This window comes from Elgaria multicarinata, chromosome 15 (assembly GCF_023053635.1).
Source record: "Elgaria multicarinata webbii isolate HBS135686 ecotype San Diego chromosome 15, rElgMul1.1.pri, whole genome shotgun sequence".
Taxonomy (NCBI): domain Eukaryota; kingdom Metazoa; phylum Chordata; class Lepidosauria; order Squamata; family Anguidae; genus Elgaria; species Elgaria multicarinata.
The window spans coordinates 30,717,022-30,732,862 of record NC_086185.1 but is presented as its reverse complement, the minus strand read 5'-3'; the positions used below and the strand labels follow the sequence as shown (position 1 = coordinate 30,732,862).

General features: G+C 47.5%; 1 protein-coding gene across 1 annotated transcript in view; it reads left to right on the top strand.

Moving 5' to 3' along the window:
• Nucleotides 1–631: 631 nt before the first annotated feature.
• EDA (ectodysplasin A) overlaps nt 632–15,841 on the top strand; it is a 94,242-nt gene continuing 79,032 nt past the window's right edge. The window contains exons 1-2 of the mRNA XM_063142091.1: nt 632–948; nt 988–1,015. Of these exons, the coding sequence (XP_062998161.1) occupies nt 632–948; nt 988–1,015 (345 nt within the window). The remainder of the gene's footprint in view (nt 949–987; nt 1,016–15,841) is intronic.

The following is a 15,841-nucleotide window of genomic DNA, read 5'->3' as shown; positions in this document are numbered from 1 at the left end:
ATATAGCGCCATCAATGCTTGATGCAGGCCACGCAGGGCTGGAGCACCCCCACACCTGGCTGCCGATGGGCCCGCCCGCCAGCGCTGTCCTGGGCCACTGGCTCCGCTCTCGTGCGGCTCTTACCTGGAGGGAGATCGCAGTTTTACAAGCCCCCGAGGTCGGCCCCCTGCGCTCCTGAACTGGGCCAGGCGCGCCCTCTGCGAAGCGTGCTTCGGGGCGAGGAGGCCGGCCGGAGAAGGCGCCCGGCCGCCGGCCCGCACTCCCGCCAGCCCCCGCGTCCCGCATCCAGATCGTTCACACGTGCACCGACAGGGCGGAGCCGGAGCCCGCCCCTCGCGGCAGAGGCGGGTCTCTGGGCCGCTCCGCCTCCGGGCGTCCTTCTCTCTCTCTCCCCCTCCGCCCCCCACCCTGCAGCGGGGAATCTTCAAGCGGCTGCGGGGAGGAGGACGAGCAGGCGCAGCGCTCGCAGCCCAGCCCAGCCCAGCCCAGCCCGGCCGGCGCAGAGGAAGGCGGGCAGGCAGCGGCGAGCGGACGGGCGGACGGACGGACGGACGGGCAGGCAGGCAGGCAGCAGGCGGCGGCGGCGGCGGCGGAGGATGGGGGCGCCGCAGTGACCGCTGGGCCGGCGCGATGGGCTGGGAGCGCAGGGCGCCGCCCCCGCCGCCCGGAGCCCCGGCGCTGGACGGCGGCGGCGGGGGCTGCGCCTGCGGCCGGCGGGGCTCGGGCGTGTGGCGCGCGCTGGCGGGCTTCTTCGCGCTCTCGCTGGCGCTGCACCTCCTCACGCTGGGCTGCTACCTGGAGCTGCGCTCGGAGCTGCGCCGCGAGCGGGACGGCACCGAGCCCGAGCCCGCGCCCGCCTGGCCGCCACCGCCGACGGGCAGCGCCACGGCCCAGGCGGCGGCGGCGGCGGCGGCTCCTCCGCCGCCGGCCGCTCCGCCCGCCTGGCCGCCGCGCTTCGCCGAGGACCCCGGCGGCAGCAGCAGCAGTAGCAGCAGCCGGCGCCGCCGCCAACAGGTGAGAAGCGGGCGGGGAGCCGAGGGCGAGGCGGTGCGCCTGGCGCGGGGCCGGCGCTCCTGGAGAGCCGGGGCCGGCGGAGCTCCGCGCGCGGGGCTGCCCGCCAGCCGGCCCGTCCCTGGGGGCGCCGGCGTCGCAGGGCGCGGAGCAGGTTCAAGGCTGGCGGCGGGGCGGGGACAGCTCCTGGGCTTCCCCCCCCCTCCGCCCCCCGCATGGGAGAGAGGAGAGCAGAGGAGGGTCCATCCCCGTGCTTCGCAGCAAGAAGGCGGGGGGGGGGACGCGCCCCCCCCCCGTGACCTGCAGCTGCCCTCCCTCTCCTCAGTGCTGCCCCCACCCCCGGTTCAGGTGGTGGTCTGTTTCCATGGGTTGAGGCTTCGGGCAGTCTGGAAGTGGGAAACGTTGCCTGCTTTTCAGGTGCATGTCGGGAGGTGCATGTCTAATGGGCAAATGCTTTTTTTCAACAAAGCATTCTTTTCTCCCCCAGGAATTATATCGGTATTCTTACTAGATCCAATTTATGCTGCAACACATTTCTATCCCTCCCTGTCCGCTAAGAAGCCATTGGGGGGGGGGGGTTCCACACACAATAGAACCCTGCAACAATAAACAAACAAACAAACAAGAACATCAAAAACTTACATATGAAAAGGCTGAATTAAAAAGATGCGTCTTTACATCATTTCTAAAAGCGGAGTGGGGAGGCCCAGTCGTAATTCTTGAGGGAGCGCATTCTACAGCTTGGGAGCAATGCATGAAAAAACACTTTCACGGGAGCCCCGGTTCAGTCGAGCAGTCTCGGAAGTAGCCAGGTCTTAAGCCATTAGGCCTAAATGTTAAGACCAACATCTTGAATTGGGCCTGACAAGCGAGTGGTAACCAGTGCAGGTCTTTCAGAACAGGTTTAATTTGATCCCAATGTCATGCACCGCTGAGTAGCCTTTCCTGCTGCATTTTGCACTAACTGAAGCTTATGGACACTCTTCAAGGGTAGCTCCATGTAGAGCACAGTGCAATAGCCTAAATGTGCTGTAACTGAGCCAGGGATAATTGTTGCCAACTTCCGGAAGGATTGCGCCTTGTGCCTCAAGCATAATTGTGCAAAGGCACTCCCTGCAACTGGCACCGCCTGAAGATCCAGGGATAGCGTAGGATCAAGGAGCACTCCCAAGCGATGGACCTGATCCTTCAGGGGAAGTACAGCCCCTTCCAGAACAGGGGGTTGAATCCGGATCCCGAAGTCAGACTTTCTACTGGCCAAGAGCACTTCCATCTTGTCTGGATTTAACTCCAGCTGTTTCACCCTTATCCAGGCCGCTTTGCCATCACAGCTGTGGTGATGAGTTCTGCGTTCTCCTCTGAGAACATCACTCCTGCGGACTGAGGCATCCTTCCGAGATGTAGAACTTGGCATTTATCCCTATTAAATTTCATTCTGTTTGGAGGACTCAGGTGCTCAACTAACCAGTTTGTGGTTGGCATGTGGATAAGGAGTCCTTAGCCACAAAAGGGTTAAATGTGTCATCTGCTAGCCTTCCGCATGTGGCTAGCGTTAACCACAGCTGAACATGGTTAAGCTAACCACAAAGCCCTGATTGTCGTCTGAACAGGGCCGTAGAGTAGTAATGGTTATTCACTCACCATTTGCAGTGAGGTAAAAACAACAACCTGAAATGTCTGTCATGTTCATCTGTAGCTGATAGAAGGAGTTGTAGCATATTTTCTGCAACTTGAAAAACAGAGCTTGTGATCTATGCTAGTAGCACAGATGTGCTGGTGCAGCCAGGGATGCAGGCAGAGGCCCCTCCTCTTTCTTCCCCATGCGCCCCATGGTGGGGCTTCATCTTTCGTGAACTGTGCTATGGCCATGGGCTCCTGCCTCCCCTAACTATAGCCTGCCGCACAGTCACTCTGTCTCTCTCTGGCCACCAGGATGCTGCTCCTGGACCACTCCTGCATGCCACCATCAACCGTGGCAGCTGCCAGCTCTGTTGTGATGCCCCACAGGAAAGCAGCTAGCCATCAGCCCAACTGGTCGCAGCCCATTGGCCAACTTGCCTGGTGCATGTGTTGAACAGGGGTTGGGGGAGGGAAAGGCAGAGTGCAGCCAGGCAGCCCCAGCAAGTGCTAGAAGTAGTCCTACAACTCAGGTTTTGAACCTTTTCAATAACAAGATGAAACTATTCAAAATTTGGTGTGCAGAATTAGATTACTTGGGTCAGAGTCAGGATTTCAGGTTCAAGATTTTGGAGGATTTCAGCCTCTCCTGGACAGGGACAGCTTGGCCACGGTGGTACAGGCATTGGTAACCTCAAGATTGGATTACTGCAATGCACTCTATGTGGGGCTGCCCTTGAAGCTGCTCCGGAAACTGGAGTTAGTGCAGAATGCTGCAGCTCGGCTGTTGTCTGGAGCTGCTCCTATGCTGAGAGAACTGCACTGGCTGCCTGTTCACCACCAGGCCAGGTTTAAGGTTCTTGTACTTGTGTACAAAGCCCTAAACAACTTGGGACCAAGATACCTGAGAGAGCGCCTTCTATCCTACCAACCTGCCTGTTCACTGAGTTCATCCGAGGGCATGCTCCTGGTGGTTCCACATAGACCCATCTTCCGATTGGTGTCCACCAGGGGAAGAGACTTCAGTGTGGTGCCCCCCCCCCCCCGTGGAATTCCCTGCCTCTGGAGGTCAGGCAGGCACCAACTTTGTATTCCTTTTGGTGCCTCCTGAAAATGTCATTCCAGGAAACCTTCACTATGCATTTTGCTTCTTTTAAAAATCTATTTTAATGTGTTTTTATTCCGTTTTTATTTTATCTTGTACACCACTACAAAATTTTGAATGGGGAACAGTATATAAATATTGTAAATAAATAAATATATAAATAAAATAAATATTGCAGGCAGCTAAGGGACTGGTGAAAATCTGAAAAATCTAAACTGCAAGTCATGAAAATGTTTCACATATTTGGGCAGTTTTCTCATGCCTCTGACTTGTAGCCAGTAGACCTGGCATAGAAATTGGAGGAAAGTGTGTTCGCTGCCTCATAAACACGCACTTTGCAAAGTGGGCTGGTCTGTAACTGGTGGGGAAAATTGGCAGGGAGTTTGACATTGACCAAGAACAGCAGGCGGATCTGGGCTTTCCGACTGGTAGCTGGCTTGTGGCTGGGGAAGGAACACATGTGGGTTTGAGACCAAATAAACCCCTTGGACAGGATGTAAATGTGGCTTGTCTAAAGCAAGTTTTGTTTACAGAGGCCAGGCTCATAATGAGGAATGCTCAGAGCACAAGCAAAGGGGAGTTGCAACATCTTGACAAGAGTGGAGGTTTCTGAAGCATATTTTATTTATTGCATTTATATCCTGCCTTTTTTTCCTCCCAAGAAACCCAAGGCGGCGTACCTAATCCTCCTCCTCCTCTCCACTTTATCCTCACAACAACAACCCTGTGAGGTGGGTTGGGCTGAGAGTCTGTGACTGGCCCAAAGTCTCCCAGTGGGTTTCCATGGCTGAGTGGGGACTAGAACCCGGATCTCCCGACTCCCAGTCCGACGCTCTAGCCACTACGCCACACAGGCTGATTCCTGTGAATTCCTGGTATGGTAGACCTGTCTGCCTTAAGTCTCTAAGCTTACAATAGGAATAGAAATGTCAAACGAGATGCAGCATGTCCTTGTAGGAGGCCCATAGAACTTGCGGTAGAGCACATGATAAGAGGTGTAAAGGTAGGGTGACCATATGAAAAGGAGGACAGGGCTCCTGTATCTTTAACAGTTGCATAGAAAAGGGAATTTCAGCAGGTGTTGTTTGTATATATGGAGAACCTGGTGAAATTCCCTCTTCATCACAACAGTTAAAGGTGCAGGAGCTTTACTTGAGTGATCGGATTTAAAAGAGGGCAAGGCACCTGCAGCTTTAACTGTTGTGATGAAGAGGAAATTTCACCAGGTTCTCCATATATACAAATGACACCTACTGAAATTTCCTTTTCTATACAACTGTTAAAGATACAGGAGCCCTGTCCTCCTTTTCATATGGTCACCCTAGTAAAGGTCCAGGCTCATTGCTGAGCGCGTCCAGTGGATCGTGTCTGTGCCTGATCCCTAAAGCTATCCAAATTGGTGGCCCAGACTGGGCATGAGCTGGTGTCTTTTGGCTTCATGAAAGTATATTAAAAGCATGGCATTTGAAGAAAGGCGAGCCTTCTTCCATGTGCTGTACACCTACATGGTCCTCCTCCTGTAAAGGAAGCAATTGAGGATAATGCTTCTAATTAACCAGACTCCTGCTTACTAGTGACAGTCCCTTACTTCCTGCCTACATCTGGCTTGGGTGTAGGTGCAGGTGCCCAGCCCTCTTTTAAATCTGGTCACTCTAGTATAGCTCCTGCACTTTAACTGTTGTGATGAAGAGGGAATTTCACCAGGTTCTCCATATATACAAACAACACCTGCTGAAATTCCCTTTTCTATGCAACTGTTAAAGATACAGGAGCCCTGTCCTTTTCATAGGGTCACCCTATCCTGGAATGCAGACCAGATGTTCCTAGTCAAGGCTCCTCGCCTTTGCACCAGTTTGAGAAAGGAGACAAAGGTCTCTTCCAGACTACTTGACAGACAGGGGCTTTTGGGCTTTCAACAATGCCCCTGTCCAATCAGGGAAGTATTGCTCAGTGCACCAAGATGACGCTTCAGTCTGGACGACCCTTTTGCAACCCCTGCCCCCATCCTTTCTCTATCAATTCCTCACAGACCGCTTCTCTGCCAAGGCCAAAACAAGCAGGTGGCTTGCGGGGAGTAGAACCACTCCTCCATCTCTGCTCTGAGAACACTGACAGAGATCAATTCACACAGATTGTAACATTCCAGAGGCTGAACAGGCCCAAACCCTTCCAGACTACTTCTAATTAAATCTTGGCTAAAAAGTACAGGACCCCACAGCAATGGCGAAACTATCCCTGACAGTTTAAGTTGAATGCACCCTGAAAGCAAGGTTAGGGTTGGCTAAACCCATCTTATTTATTTATTTATTTATTTATTTATTACATTTCTATACCACCCAATAGCCGGAGCTCTCTGGGCGGTTCACAAAAGTTAAAAACATTCAAACTATAAAACAACAGTATAAAACCATACTATAAAATACAGTATAAAAGCTCAACCAGATAAAAACAGCAGCAATGCAAAATTACAAATTTAAAACACCAAGTTAAAATTTATTTATAGACAGTTAAAATGCTGGGAGAATAAAAAGGTCTTCCCCTGGCGTCTAAAAGCATATAATGTAGGTGCCAAGCGAACCTCTTTAGGGAGCTCTTTCCACAACCGGAGTGCCACAGCAGATCTTGTTTTAGAAACGTACAAATAAGTAATTTTACCTCTATAGATTTGACATGGTCTATACTGGCCCTGGCAGGGAGCCAAGAAATTATCGTCCCAGATATTTTGGACCCTATTACTATCATACCAGAAAATGAAAGGACTTGTTGGTTGTCAGTATTTTTTGGTTCTTGTATCCCAGTTTTAGTGATACACAGTATGTAAACCTGTTAACATTTAGCTTTCTGAAAAGCTGAAGCCAAGCTGATGTGAGCTCTCTAGACATACAAACAGGCCACGATAGGGAAAGGTCAAGGCTTAAGGAGGTATTTAAAGGCAAATGGCTCCTTGAATGCCACGTAGCATCCTTAATGGTATCTGAAGCACATTTTTAATTAAGTGGAATATGACCACAAACCCCCACTCCACTAGACATGCTCAACATAACTTAGTAATGAGAGAGAATGTTTAATGCTGTATAAAGCTTGCAGAAGATGCATGAGGTGCTTTGTTTGAAAGAGCTATTTACTGTCATGTCTATTAAAAGAACAGTTTTAACAGACATGATATATACTATCAAGCCTGTGGGTATTGTTTATAAAACTTGGCAACAATCCATAAGCTGCTGGAAGCACATAGTAGAAAATGCCAAGACAGAAATCCGTCAATTTCAGTGGTACTTTGGATATATTTTATCGTTTTGCTTCTGAAACTTAAGAATATTGTATATTTGCATCCTCAAACCACTTAAGCATATTAATTTAAAATATGATTAGCATTGGCTTGGATAAGACTCTCAAGAACTTATCCAATGTGTTTGCTTGCGGGTTGCCTGGCCTCTTCCAGTTGGGTTTTATGGTTTCCTCCAGTGGCAGGTTTGCTTCCCTGATTATGACTAAATAGTCCTCTTAAATGCAAACCGCTTGAAATAGTGATATACATCTGTGGTACCGTAGTAATACCACACTGAAACATTGTGGTGTCATGCCAAAGCATGATGGACAAGTCAATGCTGAATATCCTCACCACCACCACCACCACACCACACACACACACACACACACACACACTGTGGAACCACGTGCAAAAGTGATCAACTCCTGCTGGACAGAATGGACACTAGAGAGTGGACAAACGCATGATAGCAGCAGAAGAACACCAGCATGGTGTTATCGTATCACGAATCATTCCACACCACATTGGAATGAGATCTTCTCATTCCAATGTGGTTGCACTAGAACAATGCGACAGCACATCTGACGCCCCCTATATATTGGGACAAGGAGGTTTCTTGAGTGTGTAAGGGGAGCAGTGGAGACATGCCCTGAAACAGTGTTGCAGAAAGACAAGTTGCAGTGGAAGTACTTTTCATCCCCTCTGGAAATGCTGGCCAAGGTTACCTGAAGTCATTTCGTGCTGTCTCTTCTCTCCCTGCCCACAATAAAGTCTCCCTTTCTAACATTTTCTCCACTTACCTGGAGCTAGAACAAGACAAGTACTCAGGATTTTGATTTGGACAATGCTTGTGTGGATGTACATATAATGCTGTTGCTGACAAACAGTTCTGTACTTTAGCCAAGGCAGAAGGTGAGGGAGGAAAAATAGCTCAGTGGCAGAGCAGTTTCTTTGGATGTAGAAGGTCCCGGGTTTGATCCCTGGCATCTCTAGTAGTGCTAGGAAGGAATCCGGCCTGAAACCCTGGAGAGCCACTGCTGTCCGTCATTGTTGACAGCACTCGGCTAGATGGACCAAGGGGCTGATTCTCTGTAAGGCTGGTTTCTCTGTTCCTAAGATAGATCTGGATCTACTGGTAGATGGTTGGATGATTTTGCAGTAGATCAATGCAGGTTTCTGGATTCTAGTTGTTTAAGAATTGCTGAGCAATTAGCAGGCTTCTTTTTTACCAGTGGCAAAACCTATGGTGTTTGAAAGTGGTGGGAAATCATTTCTCCAACCATAACACCAGCCCCTTTTCAAACCACAACGTGCCAGGGGCAAAGGGACTAGCCGATGTGTGATAGGTGATGAAGGACAGGAGGAGCCCATTGGGATTCTCACATGGCTGTTGAACCACAGGGTCTGGGTCTTATCAGTCAACAGCCTGAGTGCTCAATTTATCCAGAGTAAGTCACAACACAACACAGTCAAGCCTAATTGGTAGGTAATTCCTTCCCTCCACTGGAGCCACCATTTTCCACCCAGCTCCTCTTGGTGGACTTTGGGCTTCTAGTCAAAGACAAAAGTCTGTCCACATCTGCTGTGTTCTGTCCTTTTCTGGGCTTGCCATAGAAGCTCCCTCCTAACTGACAAATCATGGATATTCCTTCTCCATTCCCTACCTTCTATAATAGTAATGTTTCCGCTTGCTATTGTATGTGTGGGACAACATCATTTGGTTACGTTCATCTCTCCCTGCTGCATCCTGGTGGGATGGCTGCTGAATGACAGTTGAGGGAGAGGCAAAGGCCCAGGAAATTGGCTTCTTTCTCCTCATGGGAAAGACGCTCTCCCCTCTTGATGATTTTAGGTGCCCGTTTCTGCATCTTTTCTAGGTTAATGATTCCCTTTCTAAGAGATTATGACCAGAACTGCCTTTTGTTTGGAATTTTAAATTTGTGATACACTGCTTTCCCCCTTTAACATCACTTAGATATTTCTATATTTCTATGACAAAACATACTTGAGTGGGCTTACGCAATAAATACAACCCAAACAATGCATCTGCACACTATAGTCCAAATATCTCTGCACTTGGAGTGATATAATGGCATTATAATACTGGTTGTTTGGTTTTCAATCCTTTTCAACATGCAGGTGCACATAAGGTATGTCTAACGTCTTTTGTTTCTACAAGTGCTTATACTTGAACCAGACTACTTAAAGGTTCTTGACACTTCAGTTGCCAATTAGAGAAATGTTCAGTAGAGGACTGTGGTTATGTGGAGCTAATTGTTTATTAGCAGTAATAATGGCAAAATGTTGGAAAAGGCTCACCAAGTTCTAGTTCGGCGATTCAAGTCTGAGAGATACAGTCCCTTTGCCTCGGTTCTCAGTGACTTGAAACAACCCACTAAGTCTTCGTTGCGTTGGTCTCTCAAGAAGTAATAGAAATGGAACACTACTGGCTTGCCTTGCAAGATTAACACGATCTTTATTTGTTTGCAGAACGCGAGGCAATTCTTCCAACAAATGTATTCTAGACATAGAACATAGTAAGGTACTAAATGCATAAAAGTTCATATGGTTCTTGGCACGCCTTTTTAGCCCTTGGGCTTTCTGGAAGTAATCCAGGAAATAAATTTTGGAATCGGCACAGTCTTAAGCTCTAAGGGCTCTGCTGAATTCTTGCCAACCATTACTTTTTCCAAGGAGTCTAAACTATTTTTTATATCTCCTAGATGAACCTAACACACAACATGAGTGTGCTTTTCTATAATAAGAACTTGTTTGCTTTTACTATTTGTCTTTATATTCCCTTTCTGGGATGGTTCTGATGGCAGCTTGCTCAAAACTCTAATCATGCTTTTGGACTAAACTTATTAGTAAAGGTTGTTGTCTGTGCAGGGCACCACAACAGGAGCTCGATATTCTAGTTCACAGAAGAGGATTTCTTATACTCTCTGTTAGCCTTCCCCAATGTGGTGCCCTCCAGCTGTTTTGGACTTTACTTCCCATCAACTCCAACTAGCATAGTCAGTGGTCAGGAATCCTGGGAGTTGTAGTCCAAAATATCTGGCGTGCACCTGATTGGGGGAGACTGCTCTAGCTCCTTGTGGTATTTCAATTCCAAGATTTCTTGGATGATCTGAATAAAAGTCAGTCTGGCTCCGAGCATGGCTATAAAATGGAGAGAGTCTTGGTCACTCTTGATAGATGGCTCACACCAAGAACTGGAAGTCCATTCTGCTTGATTCTTTTGGACTTTTGAGTGGCTTTTGAGGCCATCAACTCCTTCTGAATTGCTTGGCTGTGATAGTACTGGAGGCACCTCTCTCTAGAGGGACAGATGCATATGTTGGTGCCAGGAGATTCCTGTTTATCTCCTTAGCCAGTGTCTCACAGGGTTCTGTGTTCTGTCATCTGGGAGAGGTCATCTGAGTATTTGAAGTATGACCATAGGTCAACCTATGGGGTTCACTTCCACAAGATGTAGTAATGGCCACCAATTTGGATGGCTTTAAAAACGAATTGAACAGATTCTGGAGGAGAAGGCTACCAATACCTGCTGGTCCTGATGGCCATATGCTACCTCCATTGTCACAGGCAGTATGCCCAAGTACTGGAGAACATCAGCGGGAGGGTGCGGCTGCAGTCATGTCCAGTTTATCGGTTTCTTGTAGGCAGCTGTTTGGCCAGTGTATGAACAGAATGCTGGACTAGATGGACCCTTGGTTTGATTCAGCGTGGCTCATCTTATGTTCCGTTGACTTCCAGCTCTATATCTGTTTTCCATCACAGTTCTAGAAGGTGGTTAAAGTGCCTGCAGTTAGTAATGAACTGGATGATAGTGAACAAATTGGGCTTAATCCAGAGAAGACAGAAGCGCTAACTTGGGAACAGGAGTTCCGTCTATCTGGGATAGGATAGCAATCTTCTTTGAAGTACTGTAAATACGCTCTACTTTGAAATCTACTTTGAAGCAATGAGCATTTACACCAGAGTCGCTGATTGTGATTGTTGCCTTGCAATAAGTTCACTAGCTTCTAGTTAAGAACATCAGAAGCGCCCTGATGCTGGATCAGACCCAGGGTCCATCTAGTCCAGCACTCCATTCACACAGTGGCCAAGCAGCCGTCGACCAGGGATGAATAAGCAGGGCATGGTGCAACAGCACCCTCCCACCCATGTTCCCCAGCAACTGGTGCACCCAGGCTTACTGCCTCGAATACTGGAGATAGCACACAACCATCAGGGCTAGTAGCCATCGATAGCCCTCACCTCCAGGAATTTATCCAACCCCCTTTTAAAGCCATCCAAATCGGTGGCCATCACTACATCTTGTGGCAGTGAGTTCCATAATTTAACTCTGCGCTGTGTGAAGAAGTCCTTCCTTTTATTTGTCCTGGATCTCCCACCACTCAGCTTCATGGGATGATCCCAGGTTCTAGTATTTTGAGAGAGGGAGAAAAATGTCTCCCTGTCCACATTCTCCACACCATGCATAATTTTGTACACCTCTATCATGTCTCCCCTTAGTTTGTTGCTGAGCCTGATTCATAGTGTTTATTTTTATTTAAATTATCCAGCAGAAGTTTATTTAATGCCTCCAGATGCTGGGACTTTATTCTTTTGTGTGCGTGCACATGTGTGTGTGTGTTTGTGCGTGCTTGCAACAGCATCTAAAATTATCTGCTCCTTTGTTAATACAAACACTGCCTAATTTCTCTTTGTGGCCTACTAGTAAAAGGAGCCTGTGTACTTTATCAAGGATGGAAACCATTTCTGAGAACAGCTGGATTTTATATTTTCAAACATGGAGAATCTAACATTCCCCCCCCCCCTTTCTTCGACTCAGCAGGCCCTTCCTTTAAGCATCACGTGACTTATATAGCCTAATTTAAATGTCTGCTGACCCCTCCTCCTCCATTCTGACTTGGGACTCTGAACATGCAGACAGTGTGACTTGCACCATCAGGTACATTCCTACGCACATTCCTATGTACACTTGCCTGGGAGTGAGTCTCATTGAACTCAGTGGGTCTTACTCTGGAGTAGACTAGTGCACTATTAACATTTGCATCCACACAAATTAACGTTTTGGTTTTAATTCGATGCCTGCAAATATTTTAAGGTATGACGACTGAATGCCATGTACTTCCCTTACCTTTGACTGGAAAATGAAGACACTGTAAGCTTACTAATGGCAGCAGGGCTGAAGAGCTGCATGCATAAGTATATGCGCAGAGGGTGTGCCATTGTTGACTGGATCTGCTAGCCAAGCAAAGACATGTGGATGTTGAGTTCGTCCCCTCACCAGCTGAACGGGGAGAAGTGCCTCCGCCTACCAGCAAAGGCGCCACCCCCACCCCCTGCTCTTGGGATGGCTGAAAGGGAGTGTTCTGGTTTCAGCTGGAGTTCAGCGAAGGGGCTCAGTCCCTCCACAGTCAAGTGGCGGCTACAGGATCCTCGCCCCTCTCTTGCAGAAAGACTTAGGCCATAGCTAGACCTAAGGTTTATCCCTGGATCATCCAGGGGTCAAACCTATTCATCTAGGTGACACACAGGGGATCCCCAGTGCTCAGGCAGGAGCGAACCCTGGATGATCCCAGGATAAACCTTAGGTCTAGCTGTGGCCTTAGAGTGGTCTGGCAACCTCACAGAAACCTGCAAAGCTGCTGGGGCGATTCCTCACACCTCCATAGAAGCACATTTGGGAGGGCAGTTTCTTGCTAGTGGGCAACGTCATACTCACCATGGCGAGCACCATTGTCAGTTCCTGGATAAAAAAATAATTGCAATGTTATTTTTTGGTTTCTCTGGAGTATATCCATTCCAGTTGCCCAGTGTTACTTTAACTGTACTCGTTCATTATTAGTAACCAATTTATGAAATGGATTTTTTTCCAGCCTACATCACTGCCTTACACCAGGATGTCTGCCTGCTCATTAAGATCTCCCTAGAGGCTCTTCTTTGCATCCCACCAACATCTGAATTACGTTTGGCTGGGGATGGGGCAGAGCTGATGGTGTGGAACTCCTTGCCAGGGGAGACCCACCTTTCTTTGCCTAGTAGCCTTCCACGAGGTGCCAAGACTTTTCTTTCATTTTGACAGTTGTCTGAGAAGTCTTTTGAGGAGTCTTGATGTTTATCCTGCTTAATTCTTGATGTTTTCAACTCCCTGTGTTTTGAGTTCTCCCCATGGTCTCCTGATTCTTATCTTTTGTTTGATATCTTTAATGCATTGTGAGTCTTATTGTAACTCTTGCTTAAGCTGCCTTGAGCATTTTTATAGAAAGGTGGGATATTGTTTTGCAATCTTCTCCAAACACCTAGAATCTGCACAAATTAATAGCAGCTTTGTTGCAACTTCCATGCCAAGAAAAGAACATTTTGTGCCTCTCTCTGATCATGAGGTTTGGAACTTGCTCTCTTTCTTAAAACAGGCTGAGAGTTTGAGGAAACACATCATATCAAATATCAGACTGCTCACAGTGCACTTCATCCCATGCTCTAGATAGCACAAGGAAGAACAATGTGCCATTCTTCTAATCCATACAGTCGGGGGCAGAGTCAATGTTTCATGAGTTCCATTCCTCAAAGGTCGAGAAGGCTGCAAGAGAGCAAGTGTGGCACATGGCTTTCCATTGTTAAAACCTGGAGCAGCACCCACTGTGTCGTTGCTGCTAGTGCTATATTCTTCTTCGTGGTTTCTGTTCATCAAACATATGGGCTTTGCATCTGCGTGGAACCACGCTTTGGGAAACCTCTAAAACTGAGGAACTCTTTTTTGGTGGGAACCCTACCCCACGGTCTCACTGCGCATGTCCCAAGGGGTTCCCACCCACCTCCTCAGGACACATGACTCTTGCAGGACACATTGTTGGAAGCTTCCTTTTTCTCCTTGGTGATGCTACTTCTCGTTTTTTCCCCACATGGCATTTGGCTTTTTTCCTACTTCCTTTTCTCGCTATATATATTTCTCTTCTTTTCTCCATTTTGTTGACGTCTCTGGGGCATAGGTTACTGAAGGCCCTTTTCAGAAAATGTGTTAGATCTGGCAGTAAATTGCCACCAGCGGACAGACACTCTCCGTTTAATTTCCTTGGGGGAATCTCCATCATGCCTGGATCCAGATCCAGCTGGGGGGGGGGGCTTCCCTCCTGCTACCAACTGTTGCTGAGGAGGCCATCAGAGTGAAAGGAAGTGGCAGCCAGGCAACCTCTATCATGCCTGAATCTGCATGAGGCTATTAGAGGGAGAGGAAGTGGCAGCCCTTCCATTGTGTCCATGACTTTCTGAACTTTGCAACTAAGTATCTAGTGTCTAAATTTGCTTCCCCCCCCCCCCCAATCCCCTTTCCTTTTGGGTCATCTTTTTGGATTTTATGCATGTGGGCAGGGATTGTCTTAAGAATTATTTTTGTAAGCCGCTTTGAGAGCCTTTTCTGGCTAAATGGCAGGATAAAAGTGCTATAATAAATACATGTGATAGAAGCTTGCCCCCATTGCATTAGTTTTTCTAAACAACCCAGACGCAACTGCTCTGACCGTCTCCAGGTGGTCTTCTGGAAGACGTCAGTACCAGCGGTTCACCCTAAGAAGCCAGTGAACATTTATTTATTTATTAAGTGTTTACAAAGTATAAGCCTGTATTTGGTGGTGGTAAAGTTGCCCATATTTTTAGTTGTGACTGATCAGGATAGCGAAATGATCTGAACCTTTGTTCTAAAGGAATGGTAAAACTGCCCCTTGTTTTAAACAGACACACACAGAGACACTGAAATTAAACATAGATGTTATATCAAAGCACTTCTCCAAGGGAAATTGGCATAATGTGCAAATGGTATGATAAATTGGGTGGTTTATTCTTTTAGAAGTGCTACTGGTGCTTTGGGCATCTCGGTTCTTGTTATAATGATGTTTCCCTATTGAAAAGGGGAGAGTGCTGGCACATCCTTCTCCCTACCAGAAAACACAGTATGGCCTAAAACATTCCTTCTTTCCAAGATCAGAATGCAGCTATCTGCATGCTTTGTATATCAAAGAGATTTTGCCTATACGACATCTCTGTACCTATTATTATTATTATTATTATTATTATTATTATTATTATTTATTTATTTATATAGCACCATCAATGTACATGGTGCTGTACAGATAACACAGTAAATAGCCAGACCCTGCCGCATAGGCTTACAATCTAATAAGTTGTAGTAAACAATAAAGAGGGAAGGAGAATGCAAACAGGCACAGGGAAGTGTAAACAGGCACCGGGTAGGGTGAAGCTAACAGTATAGAGTCAGAACAAACTCAATATTTGAAGGCTATAGGGAAAAGAAAAGTTTTTAGCTGAGTTTTAAAAGCAGTGATTGAGTTTGTAGTTCTCAAGTGTTCTGGAAGAGCGTTCCAGGCGTAAGGGGCAGCAGAAGAAAAAGGACGAAGCCGAGTAAGGGAAGTGGAGGTCCTTGGGCAGGCGAGAAGCATGGCATCAGAGGAGCGGAGAGCCCGAGCGGGGCGATAGTGTGAGATGAGAGAGGAGAGATAGGCAGGAGCTAGACCGTGAAGAGCTTTGAAGGTCATGTTTATACCACCTTCTGAAGGTGTGTATCAATCAATCAATCAATCACTTTATTACGGTCCGAGACCAGCGCAGGTGTGCATCAACACTTGTACATAGGGATTTTCAGCTGTTATTTAATCCATTCGGTAGATTGTATGTAGTTTTCTTCTCCAGCATTCACAAACCCAGGCAAGTGGATTTTTCCCCCACTGCAAAAATTACATAAAGAAATCCATACAAAAGAATGCAAATTCTATAGCAAGTTATGCAAGTATAGAATTTATGTAGCAAT